The following is a 12,355-nucleotide window of genomic DNA, read 5'->3' on the forward strand; positions in this document are numbered from 1 at the left end:
AGGTTAGGTGAATTAGCCACGCTAAATTGCCCCTTAATTAGAAAAAAAATAGCTTCAAAAAAATTCTTAATAATTTACAAAAAAATTGACTGTGCAGTAATGTAAAGTAAATTATACTGACTAGCTTTTTAATGTAATTTCATTTATTTAAAATCAGGTCGCTCACATATTCCATTTTTAGCGGCATTAATAAAACTGCATCAAGTTTGACTCAGATATTTCCAGGAATATTTTGAAATGTGAGAAAAAAATGGCTTTAAAAACTCATATCCTGAAAGACTGCACAGCTGTACTGATGCATAGGGGATTTTATGTTTGCCGATTGGCAAATGAATTAGAGTAGAAATATGATTTACAAAAGCCCACTTCTCAAAACTGGTGTGATTCGGAGTGAAATCTGGGCCCGGATTGCCGATTGTAGTCAAAGTAGAAACTCCAGACCATGTCTCTTGACCGGGTATGGGGTGGGATATTTGCACTTGCTCGATAATCATGGACGCTCACAAGAATTCCAAAGTCTTCTCATTTGTAATGTTCTTGTCGGATAGCCTGATTTATATTACAAGAACAGTTGTAGTTAAATCTATAAACAATTTATTAACTTTAACTGTGGGTCAACTATATACAAAACACAGATAAATGACAGTATGATCATGCACAAGCAATTCTCTCTTCCAGCCCTTCAGTTAGTCTGAGGTCACCTGACTCTAACATTCACTTATATACTAATGAGACTCCTAGTGGTCAGTCGGTGAATTGCAACATAAGCGTGATATCACTACACCATTAACCTAATTTACAAAGCAAGTAGATGATAGGTTGAGAAGTCCCGTAAGGACATCTTACTGCGGCATTGGGGGTTCTGATCGAAATACAATCTGCTTCATTGAAAGCAGTAAATTTGTGCAATGTCTTATTTGTTAGTGGTTGATAAAATCCCACAGTATACTGTAGTTATATTGTTGTGTAATTTCAGAACTTAATGGCCCAAATCCTCTGGTCTCTAGATTGTTGGAGACTAGACATACAATGGAAGATGTGTGTCAGGACCTTGCAGTAGGTCTGATGCGCAGACATGTGTGGGAATTGCATGGGAATTTTACATTTTCAATGGCCGATTTCCTTTCTCCTTGGGTCCCTCAGTGAATGCCTCCAATGATCAATTGGGGACGTATGGAGTGAAGCACTGCGTAGAATAAACGTGACCTCCTCTTGTGCAAGGATGAGCCTGATACAGTTTAAGGGGGTGCACAGGGTGCATATGACTCGGGCGAGAATGAGTGGGTTCTTTCAGGGCTAGCAGATGAGTGTGAGAGGTGTGGGCGGGGGCCAGCGATTCATGCACACATGTTTTGGGTTGCGAAAAGTTGGGAAGATTCTGTCCGGGAGTGTTCGCGGTCTTAGCCAGGATAGTGGAGGAGGAGGTGGACCCGGATCCTTTGGTGGCGATATTTGGGGTTTCAGAGAAGCTGGAGCTTCGGTATCGCCACCGGGGGTAGCGGCTTGGTGTGCGACCTGTACGACTTCCTGCAATTAGAGAAGATAAATTATGAGATAAGGGGTTCTCCAGGGGGTTTGAGGAAAGGTGGGGGATGTTTGTGACCGTGTTTGAGGAGCTATTCGTCGCGGGGGAGTGGGGGGAAGGGGGGGGGGGTGAAAAAGGGGAAAAATCTGTGCAGACTGTATAGTTTATTGTTGGGAAGTATGTTTCCCAGGATGTTTATTCGCTGTAACCTGTTTTGATACGTGTTTGTAATGAAATACATTTTTTTTAAAAAGTGAATGCCTCCAGCTAGAGTTAGAGTCAGAGACTTGGGACACTTCTACAGTACTTGGTTTGATAGATACCCAGGTTAAAACCTGGTCTACCACCTGGGTAACTCCACTACTGGGGCGAAATTCTCCGACCCCCCCGCCGGGTCGGAGAATCGCCGGGGGCTGGCGTGAATCCCGCCCCTGCCGGTTGCCGAAGTCTCCGGCACCGGAGATTTGGCGGGGGCGGGAATCGCGCCGCGCCGGTTGGCGGGCCCCCCCCGCTCGATTCTCCGGCCCGGACGGGCCGAAGTCCCGCCGCTAAAATGCCTGTCCCACCGGCGTAAATTGAACCACCTACCTTAACCGGCGGGACAAGGCGGCGCGGGCGGGCTCCAGGGTCCTGGGGGGTCGCGGGGCGATCTGGCCCCGGGGGGTGCCCCCACGGTGGCCTGGCCCACGATCGGGGCCCACCGATCCGCGGGCGGGCCTGTGCCGTGGGGGCACTCTTTCCCTTCCGCCTCCGCCACGGTCTCCACCATGGCGGAGGCGGAAGAGACTCCCTCCACTGCGCATGCGTGGGAAACTGTCAGCTGACGCTCCGTCGCATGCGCCGCCCGGAGATGTCATTTCCGCGCCAGCTGGCGGGGCACCAAAGGCCTTTTCCGCCAGCTGGCGGGGCGGAAATTCCTCCGCCGTGGGCCTAGCCCCTCAATGTTGGGGCTCGGCCCCCAAAGATGCGGAGCATTCCGCACCTTTGGGGCGGGGCGATGCCCGACTGATTTGCGCCGTTTTGGGCACCAGTCGACGGACATCGCGCCGTTTCCGGAGAATTTCGCCCCTGATCTCCAATAAATACCCCACACTTGACTAACCCCCCTGACCCCCTGACTACCCCCAACCCACCAATTACCCCGCAACCTGAATACCCTCCCCAACTGGACCCGAATATCCCCTAACTAATTAGCACAGGGCATGTCGGGGTACATCTCCAATACAAACCTGGCCAATTCAACTGGAAAATCAGCTGCAACAAGAATCACTCGATTTATATTTGTTGTAATTAAATGTCCCAAGGTGCTTCACAGAGGCATTAGAAAACAAAATGTGATGTCATGCCATGTAAGGGCAGATGGCTAAAAGCTTTAAACAGATTTAAGGAGTGTCTTAAGGAGCTTGTTAGTTGCTTAAGAGATGTTTATAAAAAAGGTTACAACCACAATTTAATCTGGAATTTTGATGTCCTGTTATCAGTTTTAGTTTATAATACTGAATAGAATAATCGCTTATTGTCACAAGTAGGCTTCAATGAAGTTACTGTGAAAAGCCCCTAGTCGCCACATTCCGGCGCCTGTTCGGGGAGGCCGGTACAGGAATTGAACCCGCGCTGCTGGCATTGTTCTGCATTACAAGCCAGCTATTTAGCCCACTGTGCTAAACCAGCCCTACTGCCAGTCTGGTATAAAGCGTGACTTGTAAGGTAGCCTCAATGACAATCAAGTTGACAAACATAATGATAATTGAATGCCTTTGTGCCTGTGTTTTACTTGGGCTTGATTACTTTGCTTACAGTTCTGCCTTTTCTCTGTTGCAAGCTTCTCATTATTTCAAGTACAAGCAACAGTTCATTTTTCCAGGTATGTAATCTTGTGTTGACCCTTATTCCTTTCTGTGCTGCACAACACAGTTTTCATTTTTTGATGGGTGTTATACAACTGCAGTCATTTTCTCAAGGCACATTTTTTCCCCTTTAATTATTGACATTTGGAATGCTTTAATGAATTAAGCCGAATGTCTGTCAATGCAGTAACTGGCAAGGTCCTTTGATAAATATTTGACTACGACGCATGAATAAATTCATAGTTTCTGTTTGATTTCCCCAAGATTAAGTCCTTTTAATAGATGCCACATACTTGCTTTGAGCTCCTTCAGAGAGTTGGTATTCTTTATTTGATGTAGAATTTATGATTACTTATTTTTTTAGTTGCCAGCTGGTAATTTCTCCTCCCGTCTAACCTAATGTCTTGTTCCTAGACGTCACACCTGAGATACAAAGCCGAGCACCGCAAGTTATTCTTCATCCTGTCAAGTCCGACCCCATGTAAGAGATTTTGATACTGGCCAATTTGAATTAAATTTCAGTAAACTTTGTAATACTGAGCATTAATGCAGTCTGCATGTTTGATCTATAAAATGTAGAGTGGTTCGGTGACATATTGCTATGCTGAATTATTGAAATGCAGTGTGCAAGAAGGTTCATTTGCAATGAATTTTCAGTGCTACCTGTCCATCATAGCCAAACTCCTAGTGCAAGCTGTTGCTTTCAAATGTGGCTGTGAATTTGGAAAGAGGCTTCTTTTCGATTGTTCTCTCACATCTTCCACGACGATTATGGAATTCTATTAACACCGGGCATAGATCAGGCATCTCAGAGCTGTCTGTTCTGCAGAAAGGAAAATACTTCTACATACTTTACCAAAACAGCAACAAGAGGCGCGTCTAATGACCGGGCCAGGCATGAATCCGAGCAAGCCGGTTAGATTGCGGGAGAGTCTGAAATCGGGAACCGCGCTAAGAGCCGGTCGGTTTCCGATCTAACTGGCAGCTCCCATTGGGGAGATCCGGATCCCGCAGCATGTCGAGAAACCAATAATCACCAATTAAGGCCAATCTTCATCCCATTGGTGGGAAGGGCCCCCTTTCTAATGGCCCCCACAGCAAATGGTCATACAGGTGCCGTTTAGCACACCTATTTAAAAACATGAAACTAGTGAAATGGCTGCTGTGGGAATTGGAGGAGGTGAGTAACCATCTTTGAAATCGGGCAATCAGCCCACGGCCACCAGTGCTGCTGCACCAAAGCTCTAAGGGGCAGGCGGGTGGAGGAGCCTCCCGGGGGCTCTGGCGCAATTGAGGGGGTCGGCCACTGTCGGTGGGAGGGTAGCCCCTGGGCTGAGGGTGTGGGGGGGGCGAGGGGCTCAGCACCCACGGGTCTGACATGTCACCTCCCTGATTGTGTATACCCACAACAAAGGCAACTTCAGCGCCTGCCTGTCCATCCCACTGAACAGCCACAGGAATGAGCCCCATCCGTGGTAAAAGGGGCAGTCACTTTAATCCCTTTTGACTATGCTGGCTTCTGTCTGCTATCGCTAATGGGAAATTGGAAATGTTAGTAATGTCAGCACTTCACAGCTCCCAAGTGGATTTCCTGGGTAGATGTGCCATGTGGCAGGCCAGTGTGACTACCTAGCATCCCAACCAGATTGTGAGGCCCGGACACTTTACCTGACCACTGTGCTTGGGGGCTGGGGACGGGACTGCAGCTGGGTCTGGGGGAGGGTGGAGGGGATGGAGGGTGTTTTCCAAGCTGTCCTGCAGTGTGGAATAATGTGACAGAGGCCTTACATGTCCAGGTAACATTTTTTAATGGTGTACAATCACAACCCTTTTTTAAAATAAATTTAGAATACCCAATTCATTTTTTCCAATTAAGGGGCAATTTAGTGTGGTCAATTCACCTACACTGCACATCTTTGGATTGTGGGGGTGAAACCCAAGCAAACACGGGGGGAATGTGCAAAGTCCACACGGACAGTGACCCAGAGCCGGGATTGAACCTGGGGCCTCGGCGCCATGAGGAAGCAGAACTAACTGTGGTGATGTGCATCACTGTAAATACATGTAAGCTAGCCAGACACTAGAGGGAGCACCAGAAACATCACACACACACACACTCAACCAATAGATAAGCTAGATAGGAGGCGACCAATGGACATTCACGATACACAAGGAGGTGACACGACCACAGGGGGGCATTACACCAACCCATATATAAAGGACACCACACACATGATCTCCCCTTTTGGCCAGTGGAGACAGTCAGTAAGGAGAGGCACAGGGTTGATTCAATATTACACCCACCACGTGGAAGACAGCAGCTGGTTAGTCAGTTTAGGAAGCTATAATAGGATTACCAGTAGTGTCGAACTAAAGTTATAAAAGTGTACATAGTGTAAATAAATGTGTTGAAGTTATCTACATGTCTGGACCTTCCTTTGACAAATGCAACACAAGGATGCCGCTTATGTTACAAAGGAAACATAACAAAACATGGTACCAGTAGTGAACTGTTTAAATCCAGATGGCCATACCTCAGCGTACAGTGACAATCAGCAATACCCAGGCAAGATGTTCGAGCTCCCGGTTCCGCAGCAGCTCCAGTGCCACGGCGATCTCCGCTAAAACTGGCAGGTATTCCGGCAAACGTTTGAATTCTTCCTGGTGGCAGCCGAACTTAAAGACCTGGCCGATGATGAAAAAACAGAGCTTCTCCTCACCATCGCCGGTGCAAGAGCAGAAGAAATGTTTTAAAAATTCAAGTTTTCCAAGGGGCAAAACAGGTGCGACTTCCAGGCAGTCCTGGACAAATTTGGCAAATACTGTGAGGAAAACACACTCCAATCGGCAAGGAAAGGTAAGAGAAGCGCCAGTACTCACCTTGAGGCCGAAATCCCGGACCAGAGAACGATTTGGGTCGGGGTTGGTGGCCATCTTGCTAAAGGGACTACACTAGCGCAGTTGCGCGAGAAGTGCGCAGAACCGGAAGGTTCGTGTCTCGCGCACGCGCAATCAAGAAAACAGGCATCGATAAAGGAACAGCGATCCGCGCATGCGCAATCGTTTCCGACGTGCGTCATGATGTCAGAGGCCCCAGACCGGACCAATTTAAAGGGGAAATGTCCCAAATCAAAGAAAAAATCTTTTAAAGCTGTAAAACAACCTTCCTTCACCTGGAATGTCAGCACAATGCCTTAAATTGAACCAGGAAATGAATTTACATCCGAAGAACCCGGCAACAAGCAGTCACCTACATACAAACCGATGATTCTGACCTTGAATACTTCGATACCGACCTTTACATTTTCTCTGGACCTCGTGAGCCCAATGACAGCTCCATGGTCCTAGACGACTACGACTCGGACAAACCTTTCATCTTGAGAGGCTACACCGGTACCAAATCCGAACTGCAAGTGGACGTGTTGCACATTGGCGACCCCCGCATTGAATCCGACGCAGATGCGGATTCATTCTTCGGATTTGAGGATCTTCAACCCAGCAGATATGACGTCCTAACTCATCAGTGCAGGATGATGCTGCAGCCTGAAATTAAGAGACAGAGAGCGGTACAAGCCCACAGAGAGCGGCCTGCTGCCACACAGAGCGTGGTCCACACCCCGCTCAGGGTTCCCAACCCTACGAAAGACGACATGCAAGACTCCACACCGCAGTCCTTGCATGCACAAGAAGTGACTCCAGTGTCACAAGACTCCACAGCAAGCTCGTGGACAGACTCCACAATGGCAGAAACGCATGACTCCGATGCGCAGTCCTTGCAGGAACAAGACCATGAGGGTCCAGCAACCTCCTCTGACCAACTAGCGGCAGACGATGCAAGTCTGCCATGCTCACGTAAACAGCAAGAAGACTATAGCAGTCTACCACGCTCCACTGCACAGCAGGACGACCATGACGGTCTATCATGCTACAATGAAGGACAAAGCGATGATGACTGTTCAAGCCCAAATGAAGGACAACGGCAAGACAATGACAGTCCACCCACATTGTTTGCACCACCAGATGAAAACTCTGACAATTTACCCAACCCTAGTGAACAGCAAGCAGCTACTGAGGATCTACCCACGGTATGTGAAACGAGTGACGACAACATCCCACTTCCCATGCAAGAGGTACAAAGTGACAGACCTCAGCTCGTGTGTACAGAGGCACTCGACGATCACTGTGGGACCACTGGTGACTCCGGTGACACTACACTACTTCCACCCCCAAATGCTCGAACCTCTCCACTAGTCAATGCATTCCTGCATGTTCCGACTCCAGACGTACAGCTTCAAGAAATCTCAGCTGACTCCAGTGAACCTGCTAAGACTCCGGACGGGGAGCATCAACAAAAAACAGACCAGACTCCAGATGGGGAGCAACCAAACGCCGACTCTGATTCACGTAAGCCAGACTTTACTCCAGACAGGCAGTGCCGCAACCTCAGTGATGGCACGCTCAGGGTGACAGCAGATGCCACAACGACAGGAGATGGATCACGTAACAATCACACTGGGTCAGCAGTAAAAAGCAGCGGCCACAGTCCAGGAGGAATACACCAATTTTCACCACAGCTATGTCCACACATTTGTTCCACACCGACAGTGCAGCCAATGGCAGCTCATGCTGGACAAACCCAGTATTCAAGCATGCAGCAGCCAGCAGTCTATGCAGCATATTCTCAAACAGGCCAGCACTACGGATTGCCCACTAATGGAATCAAGACCGAAGGAGGACTACCGCAAGCACAATCTGCACTACAGACTGGATGCCTTAGTTACAGCCCAGGATTTGCTGCACCCCAGCCTGGCCGGACAGCATATTCCTGTCACATGCAAGGTTCTAGTTTCACACCATCACCAGACATTGATGCGAGCAGCAATTCTGTCTCCAAATCGACATGCTTCAACGCTTCTCAGCAGAATCACCCTTCCAGCACAGCATGTGGCCAGAACCAGTATGCACAGTCTTATCCAACTTCAACATATGGGACATCCATGACCTCGAATGGTACCTCTTCAATGTCAACGACCTATGAGCCACAAAATGCCATCCCACAGCACCACCACAAACATTTAAAAAAAAGACTCCAAATCAGACAGCGAAGTGATTTGACCACTTCTTGGTTCCTGTGGCTTGGAAATGTTGATGGCATTCATAACCAAGAGAGACATTTGACCATGATAATTGATGGTTTATGGACTCACATGAATGATTTGGACTTATTGTTTAATCACCGTTCCCATGACTTGTATATACCTTACCTTATCTACCTGTTCTTTGTTCAGTTTTTCTTAAAGTGTACAGAAATTATGAACATATAAAAAAGGGAGGATGTGGTGATGTGCATCACTGTAAATACATGTAAGCTAGCCAGGCACTAGAGGGAGCACCAGAAACATCACACACACACACACCCAACCAATAGATAAGTTAGATAGGAGGCGACCAATGGACATTCACGATACACAAGGAGGTGACACGACCACAGGGGGGCATTACACCAACCCATATATAAAGGACACCACACACATGATCTCCCCTTTTGGCCAGTGGAGACAGTCAATGAGGAGAGGCACAGGGTTGATTCAATATTACACCCACACGTGGAAGACAGCAGCTGGTCAGTCAGTTTAGGTAGCTATAATAGGATTAGCAGTACTGTCGAACTCAAGTTATAAAAGTGTACATAGTGTAAATAAATGTGTTGAAGTTATCTACACGTCTGGACCTTCCTTTGACAAATGCAACACAAGGAAGCCGCTTATGTTACAAAGGAAACATAACAAAACACTAACCACTGCGCCACCGTGCTGCCCATACAATCACAACCCTAACTGCCCCTTTCTAGTGATGGCGCTGCCCCCCTCCCCTATAGTGCCTTCTCAGTGATCCTCAATCTTCTTGGCCTTCCGTACGCTGCCATTATGTCTAGGTGTGACCCCAGGATGCACATCAGAGGTGAAGGCAACCTGCTGCTTACACCATGTGGTGTTTGAAGCCCCAGGTGGGCATCCTCTGAAGGCCTTGGGGCCGGAGTTCCCCGAGCTCTTTGGCGGTGGCATATGCTTTGCTGTGTCCCACTATTCCGCCCGCTTACCCCAGGACATGCCGGTGTCAGGAGGGAAGGACTCAGGAGAGCTGGTGAACGCCATCGTCTCCCTGTAGGGCAGTTCCGGGTCGACCCCCAGCCCTCCCTCCTTCCGATCGGTGCTCGTAGGGTCCTGGGGTTCACCTTGGGATGGAGGGGCAGCTGTATTGAGCTCCAGAGGCTCCTGCGTCATCTGGCTCTGCCAGCCCTGGCGGCTCCCCATTGTCTGCACCATGATGCCGATGCCCTCAGCGATGGCCCTGTGTGAACGGGCCACGCTCTGCACTAATGTCCACTTGCGTCTGGGAAATGCTGCTCAGCAGCCCGGCAATGCCGAACCGAGACTGGGACATGCTCTGCAGCACCCCGGCAAGTCCACTTGTGACTGGGACATGGCTCCAACGACTGGGAAATACTCTACAGCACCTCAGCAAGGTCCACCTGCATCAGGCACATGTCCCCCAGGGATCAGGACATGTGGTCGAGGCCCTCAGCCATGGCCGTCACTGACTGAGCAAAGCCTTGGACCCCACCACTCATGGTGCTGACATCAGGCTCGATGCATTCCTCTGCGTTCCCCACCCTAGCAGCGATGGCCTCAATGCCACGCATTGCCGACGCCATTTCCCATGGCCGTAGCCCTTGGGAGTTCTCCAGTCAGCTATGGATCCGCTGGAGTGTCGCTGACATTCCCCTCCTGAATCTCACAGCCATGCCCTAGCATCTGCATCAGCTTCGGGATAACCAAGCCCAGATGTGCAGCATTTGACCCTGATTCAGCTGAGTCCTGAGATCCAGCAGACCTCTGACTGCCTTGGATGTTCCTGCTTCCACTTGATGTGCATTAGCAACTGTGTGGTGCTCACCAGATTGTGCCCCAGATTGTGTCCACTTTTGTTGCCCACCAAGGTGGAAGGTGGGGATGATTACTGTGACGCCTCGATGGTGGTCTCCTCGGAGCTCTCCTACGTGATGGCAGAGGGTGGGGAGAAACACCGGATGGCCGGACCCATCAGGAAGAGATCCTGCAAGAGAAGTGACATGTGGTCAGTGTGAAGGAAGGATCATTTTGTCTGACATGAACAACTCACTTGAGGCAGGCCACCTGAGTGAAGGGGAGGTGGTTCCTCACCTCTGTGGTGCAGGCCAATCTCGCTGTCAGTGACTGCTGTCTCCTTGTGCAGCCCGACGATCTCCAGGGCCTGCTCCTTGTAGTGGGTGAGGCCGCTGAGATCTGGAGGTCTGCCGCCCGTATGGGGCCTTTCATGCCCATTATGGGATAACTTCTCTTGCAGGGACGAAGAGGGCATTGTGAGCTGCTGGCTTGGGGCATGGGGCCGGGGGGGTGGGTCTGTGGCAGGTGGTATGTGTGGCACCACACCTGGACAGGGAGGGGTTGTGCTGGTGGGTGCCATGGTGTTCTGGGGCACAAGTGCAATGATCGGATGTGGGTGGTAGTGCGAGGTGATTTGGTGTGGGAGTGTTGGAGATCTGATGCCAGGAGGGTGGTGTTAACTTACCCATGTGGCTCGGTGGAGGTCGATGGTCTTCCTCCTGCACTGTACTGCGGCCCCCCCTGGTCACGCTACCAAAACTGACAGCTGCTGCGACTGCCTGCCAGGCAGCATCGCGGCCCTGCTGCTGGGCCTCCATCTTGGGGGTCAAGATGTACCATCTCCCACACACAGGGTCCAGAAGCCTGGCCAGGTTGGCATCGCCAAAGCGGGGAGCAGGTCTGCATAGTGCCACGTTTGTGTGCTGGCTGGGAGTGAGTTGTGAGGGACATTTAAAAGCAGCTCCCCCTAGTTAGTGGAGAGCTGCTGAGGTGCGTATCTGGTGAATCAGGTGGCGAGGCAGCCAGTAATGGTGTCAAACTTGTGGGGGCTAATTTTCGACCCCAAGTGCCATTAAATTCACAATCTCGCCAAAGCAGCTGCCGGGAAGCACCTGGCCAATTACACAAAGAGTTTCATGCACTGAGAATGTGTGCTGGAAGTTCAGGCAAGGAAGCCCCAGGCAACTTCCTATTCATTAAAATTAATGATTGGAAATTGTATGAAGCAACGTGCTCTCCTGTCATTTAAGGATCTTGTGTACTTGGTCAAATCTATCCCTGCATAATCAGTGCCCATTGTAGAGACTAGAATTTGCTGTTTCAGTATTTTTTTGTTTGCATGGGCTATCTTCGAACTTATCAGGCTGCCCTAAACATAATGGTCTGGTTTTTTTTCAGAAGTGAAGGAACTCCCGCACTTAGAGTGGAAGTGAATGAGCCGACTTCAGAGGTAAGTTGATTGTAATTAAAAATGATTAACTGACCTCTTGAAGCTAATGTCTTTATCAATGAAATTAAAGCAGCAAGGCAACTGAAGAATAAATCAATTTATAAGAGATTTAATTTGGGAATGAGAACCAATAGACTCAATAAATTTAGGAAGCTTAGCCTAGATTTACTGATCAGCAGTAAGGTAACCCCAACATCCTTTAATGATAGTGATTGGAAAGAAGCAATTGTAGGTTCTTGGTTCTTAGTTGAACTGTTTAAATGTCGATGGAAAGGAAATTACATTTTGCTCTTGTATAAATAAACTGCGGCTACGTTAAATTTAATTAAAATGAGCTACGCTGACCTGCTGCTTCCTCAGTGGTTTAATTAATAAATAAATCAGGCGGGAAGCTAAACCATGCATGATTAGAAAGGTCCCAGTTCTGATTCTTGGTCTACGTTGTATTAGCTCATTAGTACATCTCAGTTGAACTCCTACCTGATTATCATAGATTATCATAGAATTTACAGTGCAGAAGGAGGCCATTCGGCCCATCGAGTCTGCTCCTGCTCTTGGAAAGAGCACCCTACCCAAGGTCAACACCTCTACCCTATCCCCATAACCC

The 12,355-nt window shown here is 49.0% G+C and overlaps 1 protein-coding gene across 1 annotated transcript in view; it reads left to right on the top strand.

Moving 5' to 3' along the window:
- ksr2 (kinase suppressor of ras 2) overlaps positions 1–12,355 on the top strand; it is an 815,194-nt gene that overhangs the window by 598,886 nt on the left and 203,953 nt on the right. Inside the window, exons 12-14 of the mRNA XM_072496823.1 lie at positions 3,348–3,389; positions 3,787–3,853; positions 11,697–11,748. Of these exons, the coding sequence (XP_072352924.1) occupies positions 3,348–3,389; positions 3,787–3,853; positions 11,697–11,748 (161 nt within the window). The remainder of the gene's footprint in view (positions 1–3,347; positions 3,390–3,786; positions 3,854–11,696; positions 11,749–12,355) is intronic.

Source organism: Scyliorhinus torazame, chromosome 1 (assembly GCF_047496885.1).
Source record: "Scyliorhinus torazame isolate Kashiwa2021f chromosome 1, sScyTor2.1, whole genome shotgun sequence".
Classification (NCBI taxonomy): Eukaryota; Metazoa; Chordata; class Chondrichthyes; order Carcharhiniformes; family Scyliorhinidae; genus Scyliorhinus; species Scyliorhinus torazame.